The sequence below is a fragment of the Rhinatrema bivittatum genome, chromosome 4, assembly GCF_901001135.1.
Source record: "Rhinatrema bivittatum chromosome 4, aRhiBiv1.1, whole genome shotgun sequence".
In the NCBI taxonomy this organism is placed as follows: Eukaryota; Metazoa; Chordata; class Amphibia; order Gymnophiona; family Rhinatrematidae; genus Rhinatrema; species Rhinatrema bivittatum.
The window spans coordinates 41,610,930-41,635,162 of record NC_042618.1 but is presented as its reverse complement, the minus strand read 5'-3'; the positions used below and the strand labels follow the sequence as shown (position 1 = coordinate 41,635,162).

General features: G+C 42.7%; 1 protein-coding gene across 4 annotated transcripts in view; it reads right to left on the bottom strand.

Annotated features, from left to right (window-relative positions):
* Positions 1-11,734: 11,734 nt before the first annotated feature.
* MARK3 (microtubule affinity regulating kinase 3) overlaps positions 11,735-24,233 on the bottom strand; it is a 160,360-nt gene continuing 147,861 nt past the window's right edge. For 2 of the 4 annotated variants that reach the window (XM_029598012.1, XM_029598013.1), the window contains 2 exons: positions 20,224-20,268; positions 11,735-14,565 (listed from right to left, as the gene is read on the bottom strand). In XM_029598012.1, the coding sequence (XP_029453872.1) occupies positions 14,220-14,565; positions 20,224-20,268 (391 nt within the window). In that variant the 3' untranslated portion in view covers positions 11,735-14,219. The remainder of the gene's footprint in view (positions 14,566-20,223; positions 20,269-24,233) is intronic. The other 2 variants (XM_029598014.1, XM_029598015.1) reach the window with 1 other exon arrangement.

Sequence of the window (24,233 nt, the reverse complement as noted above, 5' to 3'; positions counted from 1 at the left end):
CACACATTTTATAACTCATAACATACGTGTAGGCTTACCCACAAAGACATGAACTGCATTGAAACCCCTTATATCATTGCATTGAACACACATACTTTTCCCACTTTAAAGATATACATGCATCTATTTTACATGTGAAAGTAAAGGACTTATGTGCACGTCAGCCAAATGTAAAACATGTACATGTAAACGAAATTAACCAGTTTACCAATTAGTCCAGCAGTAATTTTTCTCCAGGTCAGAAACCTTCCTGGTTCTTCAGCCTGAACCCCTGCCCTCCCACCCAGGCAGTGCTACACAATAAACACATGTATGCATAAGCATGAGATATCTGTAATCAATGGAGGAAGTGAATGCAAATGTATCTTATGCTTATTCATTGTGGATATCCTGAAAACCAGGCCTGTTTGTGGCCCTTGAGGACCAGAGGTGGCCACCCTGTTATAAATGAAGGTCTAATTCCCTATTTTCACCAAAATATCTGGAATTTACTAATATATAGTACAATAAAAATCAGATTTTAAAGCATTGCTTATTTGTGTCTGAAGAGGAAAATGCCAAAGCATGCATTGCTCTGGCATTGTTTTGAGGAGAGGGTCCCTTGTGCTTTTCCTACTGATGGCACCTCATGGTCAACAGCACACCAATGTGCACTTGATGAGAGATGCTCAGGTCTTTTACAGTCACAACAGTGTTGTAAGTTGAATAAACTAAGTAATTTAAGGGGTCACGTGATGTGGTGAACGGGATCGGACGTCTCTGACCCCGCTCCGGTCGACCAGGCTCTTCTCCTCCTCCACCAGCCGGTCAACCTCGCTAACACGCCACCTCTACGACCTGCCATATGTAGCACATGTCGATTACTTCTTTCATGTCCAAAACACCATCACCAATGCCTCCTAAACTGGCGAAACGCGAGAAGGATAAAAGTAAAGGGCTGGACCCCAAGATGGCGATCGCGGCGGCGGAAAAACAGATGGACGGAAACTCGCCGATTACCACAACACCATCCCTGACCGTCACGGACATAAAGGATGCGGTCTTAGCGGCGTTGGACTGTAAATTAACTGGAATCTCGGACCAAATCGGGGCTCTCCGTGAAGTTTTGACAGACTTAGCTCCGCGGCTCAGCCACGTGGAGGACAGGACATCCGCGATGGAGGATGATCTTACCGCTTTACAGGGGAAAGTGAGTACACTTGATCAGCAGCTTCAAGAACAGATTGCAAAGACGGATGATCTAGAAAATAGGGCCCGAAGGTCCAATAAGAAAGTAAGAAACTATGCAGGGAATGGGCCACTGCTTGCTATTTTTCAGAAGCCAAAGGAAAGAAAGGTGGTGTGGCATTATTAGTTAATAGAAATGTGCCCTTTACCCTTGTTAAGGAAGTGAAAGACCCGGATGGTCGGTTCCTAATTGTGGTAGGTACCTTAGCGGGTAAGATGGTAACTATTGGTACTTTGTATGCCCCGAATGTGCCAGATCCTCTCTTTGTCACATAAGTGGTTAACTTGTTATTAACTAATGCCCAGGGTGACATTCTTCTCTCTGGTGATTTTAACAGTGTATTTCAAGCTGAATTAGACAAATCTAACATCCCTAAAAGTTTTAAACTAAATGCAGATTCTGGGGTCTGTCAGTTTGCATCACGCCTCGGCCTATTGGATGTTTGGCGGCTGCTCCACCCTACAGATAGAGAATACACACACGTCTCTAGGGCACACGCTACCTTATCCAGAATAGATTACATCCTAATTCCCCGATCTGTGTTTGATAGGGTGGATAATGCGCATATTGAATCTATTGTGATTGCAGATCATGCCCCGGTGTGGGTGGATCTTTGGCTCTCTACCATTACGGGGGGACAAAAGACGTGGCGCTTCCCTGGGTCTTTGTATACAGATAAGGACTTCCACACCTATTTGCAACAGAAGTGGGAGTGTTATGCACAGGATAATGAACAGCATAGAAGCAATCCCGCTTTGTTTTGGGAAACGAGTAAGGCAGTTCTCCGAGGGGAAGTGATAGCCTACTCTGTTGCGCAGCGGAAAAAGTTAAATGCTCGTATTTTACAATTAGATTCACAACTACAAGCTGCACAACGTCTATTAGCACATTCCCCCTCTCAGAATCATAAAGAAGCCTATAGGGCGTGTCTTATTGCCCTAAATTCACATCTCCATCTCAGGGCGCAGAAATCATTAAAGGCCTCGGATCAATTCTTTTTTCACTATGGGAATAAATCTAGTAAACTACTGGCCCGTATGGTGGCTATAAAACGGAGGACGTTTATAGGGGGTCTTAAGAACCATTTGGGCCATTCTGTCACTTCCTGTAAAGATATCTGTACTGTTTTGTGTAAGTTCTATGAAACATTGTATACGGAAGACAGGCCAGGGGGCAGGGCTGAGGAAGAGGCGTTTTTCCAGGGCCTCCTGCTGCCTCAGGTACCGAAGGACAAATGGGATTTGCTAAGTAGGCCCATCACTGCTGGCGAGGTCCGTGGGGTTATTCAAACAGGAAAGATTCATAAATCTCCGGGGCCCGATGGGTTTACCTTAGAATACTATAAAATTCTCAGTTCTTCCCTGGTAGATTCCTTAGCGGCTTTTTATAATCAGGCATGTGAAATGAACAGTTTCCCTCCACAATTCAACATGGCGTACATTACTGTCTTACCCAAACCAGGGAAAGACGCCACTTTAGCGTCCTCATACCGCCCCATATCGCTTTTAAATTGCGATTTGAAACTGTACGCTAGGATTCTGGCAATACGAATAAACTCTGTTTTGCCCTCTATAATCTCCCCTTACCAGGCGGGCTTTGTAGGGGGCAGAAATGCCGGGGGCCATGTCATCAGATTGCTCTCCGCCATTGAAACGTCCCACGGAACGTCCCATGGAATCCTTGGCCGTGGGGTTCGACTCCGAAAAGGCCTTTGACAGGGTCTCCTGGGATTATATGTTTTCCGTTCTCCAGCGCTTTGGGTTTCCCACTCAGCTTATTCAAGTGATTTCAATCTACCTTATAAATGGGCTCTGACCGACGGCCCGCAAATGCGCAGTAGAGACCAGCTCTACCGCGCATGTGCGGGCGAGCACGTCGATCTGAGCCAGCGTCAGAAAAAAAATGGCGGCGCCCAGTGGCAGCAGCGGGCGGCGACGGCGGTAGCGGGCGGCGGCGGTACCGGCAGCGGGCGGCGGCGGCGGTAGCGAGCGGCGGCGACGGCGGTAGCGGGCGACGGCGGTAGCGGGCGGCGGTAGCGGCCAGTAGCGAGGGAGGGAGAAGAGAGAGAGAGGGAGGGACGGACTGAGTGGGAGGGAGGGACGGAGAGAGAGAGTGGGAGGGAGGGATTGAGTGAGGGAGTGGGACTGAGTGAGAGGGAGTGAGTGGGACTGAGTGAGAGGGAGTGGGACTGAGGGAGGGAGTGGGACTGGGAGAGAGAGGGAGGCAGTGGGACTGAGGGAGAGTGAGTGGGACTGAGTGAGTGAGAGAGGGGGGAGGGAGGGATTGAGTGAGGGGGAGGGACTGAGTGAGAGGGAGGGGGGACTGAGTGAGAGGGAGTGAGTGGGACTGAGGGAGGGAGTGGGACTGAGGGAGAGAGAGGGACTGAGGGAGAGAGAGGGAGGGAGGGAGTGGGACTGAGGGAGAGGACGGAGGGAGTGGGGACTGAGTGAGAGTGAGTGGGACTGAGTGAGTGAGAGGGAGGGAGAGAAGGGGGAGGGAGTGAGTGAGACTGAGTGGGAGGGAGGGACTGAGTGAGGGGGAGGGACTGGGGGGAGGGACTGAGTGAGAGGGAGGGGGGGACTGAGTGAGAGGGAGGTGAGTGGGACTGAGGGAGAGAGAGGGAGGGAGGGAGGGAGTGGGACTGAGGGAGAGGACGGAGGGAGTGGGGACTGAGTGAGAGTGAGTGGGACTGAGTTGAGTGAGAGGGAGGGAGAGAGGGGGGAGGGAGTGAGACTGAGTGAGAGGAGAGGGAGGGTGGAGAGGAGAGGGAGGGTGGGGAGGAGTGGGTGAGGGAGGGAGGGAGGGAGGGAGGTAGGGGGTGGTGAAGAGTGAGGGGAGAGAGAATGAGGGGGAGGTGAGAGACAGAGGGATGTAGCCCGTTTTAACGGGCTTAACGGCTTGTTTTATATAAGCAGCCGCTGTCTCATATTGTGGCCAATGATACTGTCTCTGAAGCGTTTAGTATAGCTCGCGGGGTGCGACAAGGGTGCCCATTGTCCCCTATCTTATACATACTGTCCTTGGATCCCCTATTACTGAAATTGGCAGAATCTCCACTTATTCAGGGTCTTCATTTCAAGCAAGGGTTGTTTAAAGTAGCAGCCTTTGCTGATGACATGTTGGTCTTCCTGTGCAACCCGGCTGTCTCCCTCCCCCACGTTTTACACCTCCAAGCCTTGTTTGGGGAATTTGCTGGGTTAAAAATTAATGTGGAGAAATCTGAGGCGTTGGATATTTCGGGGACCTTACGTTCAACCTGGAATGGGGTTTTTCCCTTAAAGTGGGTCACAACTTCTTTAAAGTATTTAGGAATAAACATCTCTGCATCTCCTAGCCAGTTGTACGGGTTAAATGTTATTCCTATGAAGCAGAAAATGCTTAAAAACCTTATGGCCTGGCGGGATTTACCCCTATCCCTCTCAGGGAAACTATTATTGGTAAAAATGATGGAGATATCAAAATGGCTGTATTTATTTCATATGTTACCGGTTTGGCTTCGGAAACAGGACATTAAAGATATCAACCGGGGATTACAAAAGTATATTTGGTCTGGCAAGAAAGCCCGCATACCTCTCAAAATGTTAATGTTACCCAAAGGTCAGGGGGGCCTCAACTGCCCTGACATTGAACGCTATAATCATGCTTGTTTGGCACGCCATCTCCGCGACTGGATTTGTCATACGTCCTTCTATACTCCATTAGAACATTATACAGCATGGTTGTTGCCGCATACTCCTGGTGCCACTTTACATCTATCAGACTCCTTCCTTTCTAAATTAATAAGTGGCAGTGTGGTGGTACGACCTATACGTCAATTTTGGATTTCCCTTTGTAAGAAACTTCAGGTGCCGTGGGGATCGTCCTCTTGTTTGCCTATCCGGGGATATAAATTATTTCCCCCGGGCATGACGCAATTGTTATTTCGGCAGTGGTCGTCCAAAGGCCTGAACAGTATGCTCCAATTACTTACTCTACAAAATGGTCAATATCAGATCTGCAGTTTCCAGGACTTAATGGTTCAATTTGATATTCCAAAAACTGACTTTTACGGCTATTTACAGCTCAGACATTTTATGTTAGAAGAGCAGCAGGTGAACCCGGATTTCTTCCAAGGCTATAAAATTCAGGAGTTTCTGGTGGGGGAAGATGGGAAACGCCAGTCAGCGTCGCAATATTATCTGGCTCTTACAAAGTTGCCCCAACAACTGAATCTGGACAAGGTTGTCACACACTGGAATAAGAACTTACCCCAAGGTATATCTCCTACGGATTTGCAGGAATGTTTTCTCTCCATACCCCGACTAGTGGCAAATGTCATCCTACGTGATCAGGCTTATAAGTTCTTACACCAAGCCTTTTATTCCCCGTGTCAAGCTTATTACATGGGACTTACCAAAGATAAGCATTGTGCGACATGTATTTCTGGGTTCCCAGATTTCTACCACTGCTTTTGATCTTGTTCTACTGTACAGGTCTTTTGGTCTACTTTGCAGCAGCTGGCTCATTCTATGTGGGGAAGTTCTCTTCCTATGGATCCCCTTCTTTGGTTGTTTGGGTTACCTAGAACGCTGGACTCACTACTTACCGGTCATCAAATCTGGCTTTTCCGGAAGATCATTCTCATTGCACGGGATGCGATTTTGTCACAGTGGATACAGCAACCTCCGGCGTACCACCAGGTGTGGAAAGCCAAATTTCATAAACTCATGCATATGGAACTGTTGATGGCGAAATCTGTTTCTCAAGTTAAATACACGAAGGTGCGCCTTTTGTGGCACAACTATATTGCTCTTCTGCCACCTGAGGACTCTGGAGTATTACCATGTTAAGGTTGTGTACCTCTATGCTTTCTTCCCGCCAGAGCTTTGTCTACTTGTCCCTATACTTTCACGATATGGGTGTCTTATCTTATTATCACAACGTTTGTGCATATGATTTTTCTTTCATTTGCAGATACCAGGGGAGTTAGTGTGGGTGGGGGGGGGGGGGGGGGGGAATAGGCTCCTGCCTATAAAGGGTTGCTGTCTCTCTGTGTAGGGGGAGATACACACAATTAAAAAAGGAAACAGTCAGATGTTCCGAACGCCATATCTTCTGATGTTTTGTCAGCATGGAGACTATGGTTGATCTATTTGTTGGATATATACGACGGTGATTCATCTCCATTGTTATCTACCTGTGTTCTTACTGTTATTTGTTCTTGTTTGCTGAGATACTGACTGTTCCAATAAAGATATTTACAAAAAAAACCAACTAAGTAATTTAAAAACATTGCAGCTCAAAAACACCTTCAAGGGCTTCCTGTGTCTTGTTTACCACCCTTGCTTTGTCCATCACCTGAACCTTGTCAGTATAATTCTGAAACGTAATTATCGTGTGGGGCCTTCCCAAGTCCCTGTGAGCCTGCTCAATTTTAATCTGCCCCCTTTTGCATCCTAGGCCCAATACCTCCGGCAGCCATCTTGAGAAAAAGGCTATAGGCTCCAATCTTTCCTCTCTCGCCCTCCAGAAACCCAGCTATTCTTACGTTCTTCCTCGGACCATGATTTCCCATATCATCTAGTTTCACTGTGGCCTCTATGAATCTCTACTCAAAAACCCCCCAACATTTTTTGATAGTCCCAGTTAGCTCTAACTCAATTAAAGCTGTTATATGTATGATTTTTTTTGCCACTTTATGTCACCATTTCTAGCTTGCTGTTAATACTGGCAGTGAGCTTGTCAAAAGAGGCTAACATTTTTTGCAAATTCTGTGTTGTGTCCAGTGGGGTAGATGGAGGTCAAACTATTCCTCCTCTTTTTCTCTCCGGCTTGGGGCTTGCCTTTTCTGTAGTTGTTCACTCAGCTCTTTACACTTTTGCTGTCTGATTAACTCATATTGAAGACAATGACTTTTGCGATAATTCTTTACACATATTGGGAGTAATTTTCAAAAGGATGTGCATGATTAAAACTAGGTTCTATGCATGTAAATGGACTTTACAGATGTAGTGAGCTTTTGAAGATTGCTAGTGTACCCCAGTGAATTGTCAATAGGTTTTATATGAGTGCACGTAAATGGGCTTTTGAAAATTGCTACGAGAGTAAGTTACATTTAAAAGAGTAACGCCTTTGAAAAACTACCTCCTGAATGTACTCTTGGGCTGGTGATGTAATTACAAATAGGAGTAAATGCTCTGGACCAGAACAGCTACTTTCTCCTACTGGCCTTGCAATCAACACATCACATAAATTAAGCAAAATTGATTTTTATGTGCACAAGTGCAATTTATGCAAATAAAATTCAATTTTACACACCTAAAATTTCATATCAAATGGAATGAATGGATATTGTGGAACAAATATGGGAAATTTTCATTTGAATAAAAAAAACGAATCAAATTTGTACATGCACATCTCTACAAAATTATAAAGTGCATGATAATGGTATACGTATATCTGGTTGGGTGTGTGTGTGCACATATATATCCATTAAATGACTGCGAAAATCCAACATTATGTCATCATGCTCCAAACAGTTAAAAGGGAACCCTAGCCTACCATAAAGACAATTAGGTAAAAGAAAAGCAATAAAGTAATTTAATATGAGGGTAATAAACATGGCAAATTACTGCCACCACAAAGATTGTCAAAGAAAAACCTTCCGCTAGCCCCCTCCTCATCCCCCAACATCCAAAAACGTCATGCTGCTGGAAGCCCTATGAGCGGATACTGCGATTCCGGCACTGCAGGATTTTAGAAAGTGCTGGGTGAGGGGAGAGGCTTATTGGGGGGGGGGGGGGGGGGGAGAATTGCTCTGGCAGACCTCACAGTAGTGTTTCTGGGCTGGGGAACTGGACCAGTAAACCCACAAGGTTTTGGTTTTGTTTTGAGCTTTGGCTCACCACTTAATCAGCTTTATTCTTTGAATAGAGCCGGTACAGGAATAACTCTGCAATCTAACCAATGATGTTGAAACATAGCCGGTTAGATTGAAAAGTTATCCAGCTACAGCCATCCGAAAAACTTTTCTGGAGGTTATGCGGTGGGATGTTTATTCTGCTGAATACCCCTGATATATTATCCATTTTTGGATTATTTGAGGACTGGGCTCTGGGGATTTTGCTCTTGATGTCTACAGCTCCAGAAATGTTTTAGCTCTGTTGCAACCATATTCATAAAACTTCATACATAGCTGAAGTTGTTCCTTTGAACTCTCTGATAAGCATATAAATTTACTACTGAATTCCACAACCATATAGTGAACAGTATAATGGAAAATAAAAGGCTTAAAGCATTTGAATACAACGGAGGTAATAATGCTGCACTGGAATTTTCTTTTGCAGTAGGGGCTACTTAAACCAAAGGGATTTTTCTTTTTAAGGTTCGTATCATGGCATTATACTTGATAAGAGAACAAAAGAACAGAAGTAGATATTTCTGGGTGTGTATTTACATAATTTACATATCATCATCTGCATGACACTGCAGTTAATACAGAATTATCCAAACTACTTAAATACTGTACAAATTGTGCAGAGAATAGCTATGCCGGTATAATAAATTTCATTACACTGTACATACATTAGATACAGAAAATAAATACACCTTCAAAAGTAGCATATCCTATGCAGCGCAGTCTACGACTGGTTTCCTTAATAGCACGTGCTGAGGCACAACACATGAGAAACAGAAGCACTGCTTGAAGCCCAGGGCAAGCTAAGATTTTCTGGAAGGAAGATTCTGCTTGCAACTGGCTATTCACCTTTGCTACTTTGGACGGCAGCTGTCCTAAATCTGCCGTTCCCAGTTATGGATACTTCTGTATTGTTGTGACAAAGCCACAAACTTCTGTACAGTAGGCTTTTGAAGAATATATTCAATGCGATACTTTTTTAACTCTATATATAGAACAAAAATATATAGTTTCTTAAACTTATTTACAGTAATATGAATGTGCTTTTTTTTTTTTTTTTTTAATACTAATAAAGCTGAGAGGATCTTAATTCAAAATTCAAAATAAAGTATCTCAGATATTCATTGTGAATAATTTTTGGGATTTTATCCCTAATTACATAAGTGTTTTAGCCCTCAGACTTGCATCATGAAGAATCTTTGATGAACCAGAAAACTGGCAGAATTAAGAATATACATACAAGTTTAAAAAATGATTTTGAATCGGCATTTAGGGATAGCTAAGATACCTTTACGATTCTCCAGCTAGCATATTAGACACATAGGCAAGCATTAAACAAGACTGAAGCCCGAGTGCATACCTAAACTTTCTTTGAAAATGGTGAACTATAGAAGTTGGACACATTCTTCGTAAGCTGCTCTAGGTATATATGAAGAAATAAATAGATGAAATTCTGCTCATTAACACTGCTTTTAGAACAAAGATTAAAATGCTGTTTATTAGACCATAATGCCATGCAGGGGCAGCAACTTTTATTAATGTTAGGTTATGCTAGAAACTACCTCCTCCCACCCAATAACAGTTGTTAAGAGTTACCACCTATAAACGTAAGGCTTTAGAATGAACTATTTGCGTGGATAAAAAAAAATCTAACCCCTAGATTTATCATTTTGCTATAAAATTGCATCCACGATAAATAAAAAAAAAAAAAAAAAAAAAAAAAAAGAGAGCACCTCTTGATACGGCTCTCATATAAATAAACTATTTATACCACTGTAGGAGGGGCAACTAGTAACTCGGGGTGAGGTTTTGGTGGTGGCCTAGGTTTTGGGGGGCAGTTTTACAGGCACTGTCAGAGCACAGTAGACATCAGTGAAGATTGTGTGTGATTTGGAGTGATGAAAGGTACAGTAAAGATGAGATTTATACAGCATACTCTTCACCTGATCGATCATCTTTTCTGTACCTTTCATCACTCCAAATCACACACAATCTTCATTGTCTACAGTGCTGTTCGTATCTGACAGTGCCTGTAAAACTGCCCCCCAAAACCTAGGCCACCAAAACTTCACCCTGAGTTCAGAATGGCCCCTCTTAGTGGTATAAAAAGTTGCCTAATATGTTCGCCTCCACAGAAGCTCTCTCTCTCCCCCTGCCCGAAATGGGATTTGCCATATTTATTGCAAATCCCGTTTCGGGCATAACGCCAGGAAAAATTGTGTAGTTATTTCCAATGCTAAACCCCGCGATAGCATAACGCACACTATCACATGCAACCTTAAGTGCCCCTCATTTTCATACTCTGCCCAAACTCCTCCCACTTGACTACATTTTTTAAATTTGCATATGCATCTCACGATGAGTTATAGCATGTGTTATCGCGGCTTTAGGGCCCTAACGCCCATGATAGGGCCCTAACGCGATTTGAAAAATGACACCCTAAGTACTTAACACTAAAGGTAGATAATTATGGTCCTTGAATGCTACATTGGTCAGATTTATTTAGTATCCAAAAAAGATATACATGCAATAAGTCTGCCTATATTAGATCTTTTCTAAATAAAGATGGTAGTTTATTTGAACATATGCTACTTATCCTGATCACAGCTCTGTGTTCAACCAAAATGGCTTACCCCGACCCACAAAGATTTGATTAAGCTGAACATGTTTTTCATTTCAGTGCACTTTTTTCCTCCTCTTATTGCCTTTCACCTACTTTTTTAGTTTAAAGGGAGACTGTCAAGATTGGTAAAAAGGGATTAGCTGTCATGGACAAGCAATCAAGATGTCTACTGGAGCACTAGGCTGCAGAACATCAGGCACTGCCTCAGCAGGACGGGTCAGGCCTATTTCAGACCATCTAGTTTTCATGATGCACAAGAAAAACTTGTGCAGAAACACAAAAGAAGGATCCTGTTTTCTGGGAGTTTACATCAAAATTTAATTACCACAGAAAAGTAACTTGAAGATCAAGCATCTTGCAGTGTGACTGGGTCTCTCTTGCAAGTTTTTACTTTCAATTTCCTCTGTGATAGAGCAGCAAAGACATGAGGATTGAAGTAACAGGATGAGCCAGTCTTTATGAGCTCCAACAGTCAAGACTCCGATTTCTCGCTAGACACGGTCCTTGGTGCACCAGGCTGAAGGGCGTGCCTTTTTGTCCCATTGACACTTTACTGAGAAGCAGCATGCTGTAGGATTGTCGCCTGCCCCCTTCCTGCGGCATTAAGATTTGTAAAATACGGTGCCAGCTGGCCCCAGCATCTTTAAAGGGGGAGTGTGATGGGATGTGGCCACTTAGTAAAGTGTGATGGGATGTGGGCACCCTTTTGTTGTGACGCTTCCTGAGAGAGGGACCAACACGTGCAGCATCTCGGCACCTCTCTTCCCTTCCCAGTTCCAACATCCTTAGAAGGGGACACCCCCTCCCCCATCACTCCTAGGGGTGATGAAGGTAAACCAGACCCTGCCAACACTCAAATTGTAAGCAAAACATCAACTATTGTAGTGCAGCGTAGCACTCCAAATCTCTAGTGTTTTCACATGCATCTCAAAACCAATGAAACAAATACAAATCTAAAATAAAATCCTTCAGTGTTACAAAAATATTCTCATTATTTATACAAACTCTTTATTGTCAAAACTTTTTTCCCATTACACAATCCTGAAAGTATCCCTTTAAACACCACAATCAGTGCACACTTTACAGGAGCATCCACTGAACTGAATGGAGACAGACATGATGGGTGCCCAGAACAGGTTCTCTCTTAAACAGAGGGGGGGAAACTCAAGGCCATGTAACTTTTCACAGTCCTCACACTGTGGCCGCCTTCTTCCAGCAGCTCCATTTTCATTTTGACAGTTGCACAGAGAACCATTTTCTGGATATACTCAACCATCTTCCCCTGTAAGGCTGCAGGACCAGCCTGCCTTGAATTTCCCCTTCTCTGGGGACTAGAAGTCAGTCATGAAGACTTGGAGGAGGAAAAAAGGACTTTTTAAAAAAAGTCCAGTAAGATGGCCTTGACCTCTCCCGTTCCTTTCCTGGGGGGGGAAACAGGGCTCCCTAAGGCAATGGGGCTTTACTCTGCCAAGTTAAAAAGCAGTTGAAATGCAAAATCAAAACAATAGAGTGCAAAGGATCGAGCAGATGGGTTTGTTCCAGCAAAAACACTGCTCACGTCACAGCTGCAGGTGTCAAAATGTCAGTTCTTCTATTAATCATGTGCTCCTCTGAATATGTAGCAATTGATTCCATCTTGTATAAATATAAAAAATTGTGACTGAAGAGTGAGAAGCAATAGTCCAATGGTACCAAGTTAATATCCAGCTAATAAAGATATCAATGTAAGCAAAAGGTATTACTGGTTAATAACAAGTTCCATTATTCATATTTTTGGAACAAAGCTGAAAACTGAGCCATCCCTGATCTATATTTCAAAATGGTAAAAACAGGTAAGAGAAAATTTTTGTTATAATGTTTAAAAAAAAAAATAGTGCATGACTTAAGCCCTGGAAATTTAAATCCTCATTTTTCCACAAAGGAAATGGAGAGCATGATTAATAGCAAAAGCAAGCATCCTCACTAAAGCCTATTCAGGACAATGATTCAGCTTCCTTATTCCAGCCTGTCAAATTTCTAACAAGGGCATAAAATGTGACCTCTGTGCGTGTGTCTACCAGTAACTGGGGGGAAAGCTAACAAGCTTACTTCATTCATTTCATTACCAAAGGAGATGAAAAACTCTCTACCATATTCCAATCCAGGTCCCAGAAGGAGAGTACGCAAAAATGCTAAACCGATATCCTACAGACAAGTTAGGAATTTAGTCAAGAACTTCGTAAACAGGCAGCTGAACTGTGCCAACTTAGAAGCCACAGCTATGCTGAAATGCTCTTAGGGAAGGCCATAAATGAACTCTTCAGGGAGCTTGCAAGTTATGGGTACAAAGGCTGATTTTCAAAAGGAAAACTCCCTGCAAAAGTTTCCTTTTGAAAGTCTGGGCCAGTGTTCACACCCCAAGTCCAAAAGTAGGCATGCGACGTCCTTTCCTGGGCCTGCTCCATGCCACCCACTTTCAATGTGGAAAAATGTTCACGCCCTGTTTTATGCAGGGAAGCACACATTCACCCTCATAAAACTGTTTACTGCCCTCGGGGTGTATAGTGCTACAGACAGTACAAGCCTCAGATGCTCAAAAGGAGAAAAACCTTTTTTTTAATTTTCTCAACTTGTTTCAGACATTGCAAATACCACGAGAACTCTCGCTCTCTCCCTGGTGGCCCATTAACACCTCTTAAAAAGAGCAGTGAGCCTCCTGCTTCCACTGCAGCCCTCTGATAGGATCAGCAAAGATCAGAGGGCAGCCAGAAGAAAGCAAAACTATGGAGAAACTGTTTTAAAGTTATGTTTGCTCTCATTGGGGGGGGGGGGAGATGTGGTCTTGTACCTACAATACCAGGGGTTGGGGAGAGGGAGAAAGGAAGAGTGAAGGATCTTAGGAGAGAAATAACCCAAAATATGAAACAGCCTTTGCAGTTCTCACACTACACAACAAAGTAACTGTATCAACAATCATATATAGAAAGCTCTTCCTTTCTCAAATGGTAAAACTGCAAATCTGTATTTACTGGTTTCTCAATGTTAAACATTTGGAAATGTAACTTCAGTGCGTCATCCTTGGTTCCTTCTATATTTGGCATCAGAATTCACTTATCATAACTATCCTTTTACGCTGTATAAAGTGCACGCACCCATCCACCCACCACGCACACTGGATGCATATTCACAAGTGGATAGACTTTATGTGGGCTTCATCCCAGTGTCAGACAGATCAATGCAAATAAAGCAGAAGGGGGAAATAAATCATTTCCAGAGGAGGCAACTTTAATGCTGTAGTGCACTTATAAAAAGAAGTCCAACTCTCCTTCCAAGCCCAGCAGCGCGTTTCCATTTCCACTGTTTTAATAGCATGATTCTGAAGATGGAGAGATTATTGCCTAAATGTGTCATACATTTCAGCCAGTGCTGCTGGGAAAACACTTGTAATGGCTACTTACTTTACAACATAATTTCAATTTTTTTTTTTTTTAAGATTACAGCTTTAATTCATTGGCAATTTTTGAAGCAATGTTTTTAAAAGCTATGGATGTTCCTGATATTCGCTTAAAGCGAACGCCGTTAAGAGACAGTCTTGGCAGCTTGCACACTTCCATCTCCCACTGTACAAGGTTTTCTGCATGTCCGTCTCCATGGACACAGAAAAGCAAGAAACGTTCCCTTTGCTCATAGTCACAATTATTGGCATCCAGGACCTTGCGAATCTCTCTCATCATGTCATTCGGATCCATGGAACTGGTGGTTTTCATGCTCCAGGTGAACCGCAGTGAGCGGGGCTTCGCTTCCTTGTTTTCATCTTTCTGATCCCCAGAGACATTACGACTGAAAGAAGAAAAAAAAACAAACCCAAAACACGTATTACTATGTGTGGTTCCCTTAAATGCACTCTGTCAGTGATGCACTTATCCCAGTAACATAAAATCTGTCTACCTTGCAACTGCTAATATTTATAAAATACGAAACATGCAATTAACATTTTCATATTTTCCTACAAAGTTTCATGCTCAGATAACCTGCAGCAGTAATTTGTAGGGTTTTTGGCATAAAAGAGGCCAGGCTGCACCAAACATATACGTATGTCCAATTACATATGCAACTAATACTGCCACTGTAAACGACTAGTGAAATATTATGGCTTGTTTGTTGAAAATGTAAAAAAAAAAAAAATGAAAACAGGAATATTAACAAAAATCAATTGATAAATAAGGTACAGAGAATGAATTACTAGAATTATGTTGCCTCCCGTGGTTTACTGTCTGACAAATCAGTTACCATGTTAAATAAAATTCTAAGGGGTCGATTCACGCACTTTGAGATCAGAAAGGAGGCTGAGGTAACTATTCAGGCAGGCTGAGGAATGAAACTATTTGCTACGCAAAGCTACAACAGAGATGGCACAGGGAAGTGAATAAGGGAGAATCTAGCAGAAATGGATGTATAGCTAGGGATTCTGGGCACACTGTGATCTGAGCTGAAGAATGCATTAAGCTGCTTCATTTCTCAATGCATGAGACTTATTATCCCTTTTCAGACATGGAAAGTCACTTGGGTTACAACAATCCCATAGAGAAAGACAGGAAAACTACACTGAGCATGATAGAGCAGTAATATCAGTGCAATGTAAGTACAAGAAGCCAAAACCACCTGCCCAGACTGATTGCCATACTGTTTCAATTGAAACATGTATTCATCCCAGTTCTACAGGAATCCTTATGTAAAACCCAGAACTAAAACATGGATTAAAAAAACATTTGTTACAGGCAGGTAACAACAATGCCTTAGCAAGCTGCTGGCCATCAGGAGCCACTGGCATGCAAGTCCAGCCTGAGTCCAAATTAAAAAAGAATTCCTATCTATAAAATCTTTATTCTGCATCTGCCACTCACAAGGACTGCATTCAACAGGACACTAGCCTCAGACCTTTCCCTTACACACAATATGCAATTTTCAACTCCTCCACGGCCTCAGTCTTGTAATCCTCTTCCACAGAGGCCACGAAGACTAGAAGCATTGGTCACTGGAGCTTCATCTGCCACACACAAGGCTCCACCACTGAACCATCCACTTTGCATCTCCAGCAATTATGCTATGACAAAGGGCTTCTGCCTCCATACATCACATTGCCTCCTACAAAAAAAATCAAACATAGTCTGGCAAAGTGCCCTAGGTTAAGAAGCCATGCACACCTCCTGCTGTCACTGCTCTGAATAGGGATGCATGCTGATACTCACGGAGGTAACCATGACTAATACACACAAATGGACATATCTGAAGGCCAACGAGTACATAAGAAATTGCCATGCTGGGTCAGACCAAGGGTCCATCAAGCCCAGCATCCTGTTTCCAACAGTAGCCAAACCAGGCCATAAGAACCTTCCTGTCCTCTCTCTAAAGCTTACTTTTTTAGAATCACTAAAAAGTACAGGATGTCAACTGTGCCCAGGCAGTGCAAACCGATCTGGTAGTGCATTCCTTACTGACAGGCACAGTAGTAAAATGCAAGCATCATGTGCTCATTCTCCTTGCCCAACTTAGACACAGTATAGGAGCCAGGCCCCGCACTTACCCTGTGACCCTTGACTGCTGCATGCACTGCTGAAGTTGCTTTGCCAGGACAATCACTAAAAAATCTCTGAAGAGAGAGCAGTTTTAAGCGGTGTACCGCAGGGATCGGTGTTGGGACCGGTCCTTTTCAATATCTTTGTGAGCGACATTGCGGAAGGGATAGAAGGTAAGGTATGTCTTTTTGCGGATGACACTAAGATCTGCAACAGAGTGGACACGCCGGAAGGAGTGGAGAGAATGAGACGGGATTTAAGGAAGATGGAAGAGTGGTCGAAGACATGGCAGCTGACATTCAATGCCAAGAAGTGCAAAGTCATGCATATGGGGAGTGGAAATCCGAATGAACTGTATTCGATGGGGGGAGAAAGGCTGATGTGCACGGAGCAGGAGAGAGACCTTGGGGTGATGGTGTCTAATGATCTGAAGTCGGCAAAACAATGTGACAAGGCGATAGCTAAAGCCAGAAGAATGCTGGGCTGCATAGAGAGAGGAATATCGAGTAAGTAAAGGGAAGTGATTATCCCCTTGTACAGGTCCTTGGTGAGACCTCACCTGGAGTATTGTGTTCAGTTCTGGAGACCGTATCTCCGAAGAGACAGAGACAAGATGGAGGCGGTCCAGAGAAGGGTGACCAAAAAGGTGGAAGGTCTTCATCAAATGACTTATGAGGAGAGATTGAAGAATCTAAATATGTACACCCTGGAGGAAAGGAGGAGCAGAGGTGATATGATACAGACTTTCAGATACTTGAAAGGTTTTAATGATCCAATGACAACGACAAACCTTTTCCATAGGAAAAAAATCAGCAGAACCAGGGGTCACGATTTGAAGCTCCAGGGAGGAAGATTCAGAACCAATGTCAGGAAGTATTTCTTCACGGAGAGGGTGGTGGATGCCTGGAATGCCCTTCCGAAGGAAGTGGTGAAGACCAGAACTGTGAAGGACTTCAAAGGGGCGTGGGATAAACACTGTGGATCCATAAAATCAAGAGGCCGTCAATAAAGAGTGGGTGGCTCGCCAGAATGACGGCTACTGCCTGGAGATAATACCCTTATTCAATAAACATACACATGGTTACTGTGACTCCAACATCACTCTAAGCTACAACAGCAAGAGGAAATGTGGAAAAAAGGATTCGCACTCACAAAGTGGGGAGTAGCTGGCTTGTTACGGCGGTTACTACCCCAAACCAAATAAGCCTGATACTTCACTTTCAATGCATATCCAGCATAGCTCTCTGCTTCAACGGTAGGGGAGAAGAAAAACTGATACTTCACGCATAGCTCTCTGCTTCAACGGCAGGGGAGAAGAAAAACTGATACTTCACGCATATCCAGCATAGCTCTCTGCTTCAACGGCAGGGGAGAAGAAAAAAGGATTCGCACTCACAAAGCGGGGAGTAGCTGGCTTGTTACGGCGGTTACTACCCCAAACCAAATAAGCCTGATACTTCACTTTCAATGCATATCCTGCTTCAACCGCAGGGGAGAAGAAAAACTGATACTTCACGCATATCCAGCATAGCTCTCTGCTTCAACGGCAGGGGAGAAGAAAAACTGATACTACACGCATATCCAGCATAGCTCCCTGCTTCAACGGCAGGGGAGAAGAAAAACAACCAATAAGGGCTGAATAACACAGTCTGGGTAAAACAAATAAACATGGGTGTAGCTTGCTTATTGCGGCGGTTACTACCCCTACTACCCCTAACTAATCAAGCTTGATATTTCACTTGGTTGCAGCTCCATCACTGCTCTCTACATTCATGGTGGGGGTGGAAGAGAAATAGAACCAAAGAGCTAAGAGAAACAGATAAGTATGAGAAAAAAATGTGAAGCTTGCTGGGCAGACTGGATGGGCCGTTTGGTCTTCTTCTGCCGTCATTTCTATGTTTCTATGTTTCTATATGACAAATACGCCTCACAATCCAGGTCTTGTAACCTGTATTTCTATGTGAGTAGGATAGGGTTCACACCCACTGATGAGTTCATGTGCTGCTAGAGCTTGAGTGACCACAATTTGCCTTATTTTAATGGATTTTCTGGAGACCACTCTGGATTCCCCAAGGCACCTGCTTCTGGTTCAGGGATTGAAGCAGGAGCACACTGTCTTCTAGCTACCAAAAAGCAAAAACTAAAGGGGCAAAGGCACCTTTATTATTAATGGATACAAGAGCTTAAGTGTGGTCGATGAAGGTAATCCACCTCGATAGTATTTCCCTGTAGGCATTCGTCATGGTCAATGATTGCATCAGGCATGTGCCTACAAGTGTCTTCTCATGTGCTGTCTTTGTCTGGCACGCTTGCATAGCAACTGCTGTGCTCTTTTGCTTTGTTTATGTAATTTGGTTCAACTTTTCTATGGTGCCTGCTCTCTCTGTTCCCCATGGCACGGTTTCCTTTCTGTGTTTTGGGTGTAGTGCTCTGTTATGTGCAAAGGAAAGGTATAGGCTTTTTCTTTGTTTCCTCGAGTTGTCGGTGTCTGTCATTGCTCTTCTTGGTTACACTGTGTGTGTTTTCTTCTGTGCATCCTGCATTCGCCCTCTTTCTTCATTCATCTTAGTATAAGTTACTCCTCTGTGTCCAAGTTTCTTCCTGCCTCTTCTTTTTCCCCTGCCGACTATCTAGATCAGGCAGCTGCCTCCCCAAAGTGTCAGAGTCCAACAGACCGGCATAATACCAGCGGCTGTATGGATGGATTCGCTAGGGTTTGCCCCCCCCCCCCAGAGGTGCTGTATGTGCTCCATTCTTTCCTACATCTGCCACTTTCAGATTTGTCCGTAAAGCTTCTGGAATGGCCATTCTTTGCTTTTTTTCAGCCCTCAGCTGGGGATGCTCATGTTCTGCCTCTGCCAGGAGCTGCCCTAGAGGCAGAGGGAAAACCTTCACCCCCTCACCCAGAGACTCAAAGTCTGGCACACTCATTTCTACTCACCCCTCCAGGAAAGGGGAGAAAATTGTAACTTTTTTTGTATTAAATTTCTCTCTTTTTTAGCAGTTGGTGTCCTTTGTATTTTCGGTATAGTGGTGCGTAGGCAGGACTGTGGAAGCATGTGTACAAGGATCGTCCGATAGTGAATATTTGTGGGAGTGTTATGAGAAAGATCTGGATACTGGTGGAGGAGAGGGAGGTCCTGGAGGTGAATGTGGACTGTGCCTTGAGATGCCTGTGCAGGAGGTGTGATGGTGAGTGCTGCAGTGACTGGGGTACTCTCTCTAGAAAAGCAGCCAGAAACTGCTCCAAAATGGGATTTTGTTTTTGGGGGGGGGGGGGGGGGGGGGGACGGACGGACGACGTTTTTCTAATACTCTTTTCCCCAATTTCATTCTAATGGAACAGAATGGACTAAAAGGAAATGGTACGACACAGGCTGACTCCCACGATTTTCCATGGGAAGAAAAAGTACATTTTTCCCCCCTGGAGAAAATGAGAGCTTAGCAGACAAAAGGGATAATGGGTAGACTTACTCTACCTATTCAGGGTACAGGGCCTGGGGAAGCAAATAAAAGCCACACACTTAGGAGAGTGGTTGAGAGTAGGAAAAAAGGGAGAATGATAATGGGAAAACCCTAAGCAGGCTCCACTCCTTGCACACTCTGAATCATTTTTTGGGCCTCTCCAAATAACTTTTTAAGAGTCTGAAAATAAAGCAGTCGAATATCCCCTTTTATGACAGTAAATATTCAGGGAAACCTGCTATTTGGCCAAAACCTCTGGGTGTGAATCGACCCCCTAAATGAATACCCAATTCTACAGCAACTTCTTGTAGTCAATTCATAACATGAGTAAAACTGACCCCCTTCTTAAGCAGACTGCTGCATACATTTTATTGTTTTAATCTATTCGATACAATATATGCAAGTACAAAAATATAGATGCCAACAATCATTTTTAAACAAAAAGGATTACCCTCACCTTGAGCCCTCATATCTCCCGTTTCTCTCAGATTCAGATGGGAGCCTCATTGAAAAGGCGGCGGAAGCAAAAGCAAGCGGGAAAGAGAAGAGAAATCTTACACTAGTGCACCACTGCCCAAAACTTTCTACAATTTGGTAAGTTGAAGAACCATCAAACACACAAGTTAGACAATTTCTTCCTAAAATGTTCTAAATAATGCCATCTACTTTTCAGTTTGCTGCACTGGGATTACATAAGTAAGAGAATGAAAGCTTTAAATGCTGCTGTAAGCATGATTCTACATAGAAAACAGTCCTTTAGTACTGCTAATGTCTAAAAGGCTCCAGAAGTCCCTTTCATCTAAACAATGACTTCATCTTACTTTAATGCACCTTTAAAGTCCAGAACAGACAGCAGCGAGCCTCAAGTTTGATTGGAACTCTGATATTTAGCAATACATATTAAAATGTGAATAAAATGATGCTGTAACTACAAACTGCATGCTCTCTTGCCCAAATAAGCCAATCAAGTATCCGGAAGTGCTTGATTTCAGTACTGCTTGCTTGTCATAGAAGGAATACAGTAAACATTAGAAATAAGATTTGCATTGAAATGCAATATATCAGTACAAACAAAGTGGCAAGTGTTGGAATGTGTTAGTTTGTAGTAATTCACCATACAAAACTCCATGCCAGCATGAGATTTCAAACTAGAGTATCTCAAAAGCACACACAAAATGCATCTTGGATAGTGAACAAACATTTGTGAACGTGTTTAAAGCTGGTTAACAGCTAGAAAACTACAAAGGTACTTTATTATTTCAACTGAATTACTTCTCTCCTCTAAACTTCACTACCATTTTAAAACACTTTAGAATATTGCACATTAAAGACTAGGTTTAGTGTTAGGCAAGTCTGAAATATTCTAGAACCAAATATATTTATCTATCAAGATAAAAGATGCAGTTGGAGTACCTCCTTTTGGATATTCCATCTGTTCGCCATACTACAGAGAAACCTCATTCTCGGTAGCAGCCCCTAATCTTTGGAAGTCACTGCCACTTGATCTTCGTCTTCAGGACAGTTTTAAAAAATTCAGACTCCAATTGAAGAACTTCTTGCTCCAGCAGGCCTATGGTTAATTTGTGCTGATGGTGGTTGGACCTTTTATTTTATGTTTTTTCTAGTTTATGTTTTGTTAATAATTTTATGCTTGTTTTATTGTGAATCGCTTAGGCCTACTTTGTGTTAAGCGATCAATACATTTTTAATAAATACAAATACCTACATGTGCTCCTTTCGCTTGTTTAAAACAAAAAGAACTAAGCCAACGGTGACAAGGACAGAAACGGATAATAATGGTCATCTTACTGTTTTAGGCTGCTCCAATGACGTCATTCACGGAATAAAAAGTTCAAATATTTACCTATCTTCTAATGTGCTCATTTAGTTTTCCCTCTGTTGTATGTGCAGGTGTGAAGCAAAAAGATACCTTTATACATTTTTCTATGATACAGGTCTGTTTGCTGATTTTATTTTAAGATCTATGCCAATGGAATTAAATTGCTCTTCCTCCACCTCCATGTCCATCAGTGCAAAAAAAAACAACCCCCAAACGTTTGGAATGTTAGCTATCTTACCTGGTTTTATGGACCCCGAAACTTAAAGACATTATAGGAAAGCACTAGGAAAAATTGTGTTTGAAATGAAATAGTCTGACTGAAGCTTGTGAACAGAATTCTTGTTTTGAAAACAATTTTAAGAAAAATCAATTTCCAAAATGTATATTTGAAGCAAACATACAGTACTAATGAATTGGTCATCCAAACCAAAATGTTTTCCCCTGCTTTTCCCCAGTTATTTATGGGTACATTTGCTGGTTAACGGTGTATGACAATTGGAATTTTTGTTGGGTTCTCTCTCTATCAGTCTCCTCTGTATGTTGTGTAGCACTCTTAACGTCTAACCAATGGCTCCTCCCTGCTGTAGATTCATGCTGAAAACGGAGCCTTCCGATCACATCACCACCTCTGCAGTTTCTGGCATCTTCTCCAGTTACAACATCTGACTGTAAAACCTCAAGTGAGGAGATTTATTTCCCACCCAAAATACTTTGCAGCAATACTGATGCTGGCGAGAAAAGAAACCAATTTATAAGGATGAGAGCGATGGTAAGAGAATATTCTGATTCTGTTATATACTCCCACAAATTGGTGCTTTAAGAGGGTGGCTAGCTGCTGCTGCTGCAGAAGACCACAATGCTTCTTGAATGTGTGTATGGAACATGTTCCTGCTTTATACATTCCTTCAAACTGAAGCTTGATCTTTTCCAGCATATGAAGTAGCTACAGCTTGGAGAAGAGACGACTAAGGGGGGATATGATAGAGGTGTTTAAAATCATGAGAGGTCTAGAACGGGTAGATGTGAATCGGTTATTTACTCTTTCGGATAGTAGAAAGACTAGGGGGCACTCCATGAAGTTAGCATGGGGCACATTTAAAACTAATCAAAGAAAGTTCTTTTTTACTCAACGTACAATTAGACTCTGGAATTTGTTGCCGGAGGATGTGGTTAGTGCAGTTAATATAGCTGTGTTTAAAAAAGGATTGGATAAGTTCTTGGAGGAGAAGTCCATTACCTGCTATTAAGTTCACTTAGAGAATAGCCACTGCCATTAGCAATGGTTACATAGAATAGACTTAGTTTTTGGGTACTTGCCAGGTTCTTATGGCCTGGATTGGCCACTGTTGGAAACAGGATGCTGGGCTTGATGGACCCTTGGTCTGACCCAGTATGGCATTTTCTTATGTTCTTATGGCAGGTGGCTTGTGATATCTTTTGTATGCTTCCATTATACTGGGGTCTGATCCATCTAGAAATGGAAGAATTGGTTGCAGGGAAAGCCCACATTTTCTTTTCCAGTCCTTTTTTTGGATTTGAATACCTTAAAGTTCAACAGTTTATATTGTTTAATTCTTGGTTATGCTTTTGGTGGCAGTTTGTGCAGCCAGAAGAGCAAGTGAGATTGCTATTTCTCCTTTTCATTGATTCTATCAAGAAAGTGATTTTAGACTTTATGTCAGCTCCTATTTGGATATTGATCAAGAAGTTGTATTGCCAGCCTTTTGTTTGAACCCTCAAAACAAAAAAAAAGGAGAACTTTATGCTTTTAGACATCACAAGAGCCCCAAAAGTCTGTCTGCCTAGATCAAAAGATTTCCAAAAGACCAAACACTGATTTGTTCTATAGATTTCAAATATGAGCTTAGCCACTTCCAGACCCTTAAAAACAGTGGGGTGATAGAGGTGATTCCAAGGGTAAATCAGTTTAAGTGCAGAGACTGCTGCTACTTGTTCTCTTGAAATACCAGAATGGAGGATTTACTATCATTTCGATTTTATGTATTGTACTGTAGATTTCATTTTGAATACTGCATGGTTGCCATAAAAATCTTGAAGTTCAAGTGCTGAATTTGTGTTTTTTTTATGACAACATCCTTTTATTATTTAGACACCGAGAATCATGCTAGCAATTCTGTTTCAAATGATCGGCTTGAGCTCTCTTAATTGTTTACAGATCACCTTGACAACGATGGTTTAGTGCGCGAGCACGTCATGACGTCATCACACCTGAAAAGCGCGGGCTTTTTAAAGAGAAAGTAGTTCGGGCTCCACTCTGTCCCACACATTGAAACATTTCCTTGGAGACGTTCGCGTCCGTGAAGAAGGTTTGTGCTGCGACATCTTGAGTTAAGTATCTATTTAATTTTTTGCAATACTGATTTAATTTTTTGCAAATTTACAGCATCAGTCCTGTGTTTAATTTTGAAATCACTCCTGAAGAAGCGATATTACCATCGCGAAACACCGGCCGTTGTTGGGATTTATATTGATGTTTCAGGACACGGATGTAGTTTGTTTTTTGAAAAAAATTTGGGACTTTGTGAAAATACTAGTTATACACTTTCTCACAAGTTGGGACTTTAAAAACACTGTTTCAAAAAAATACGCCGCAAGTGACGAGTAAT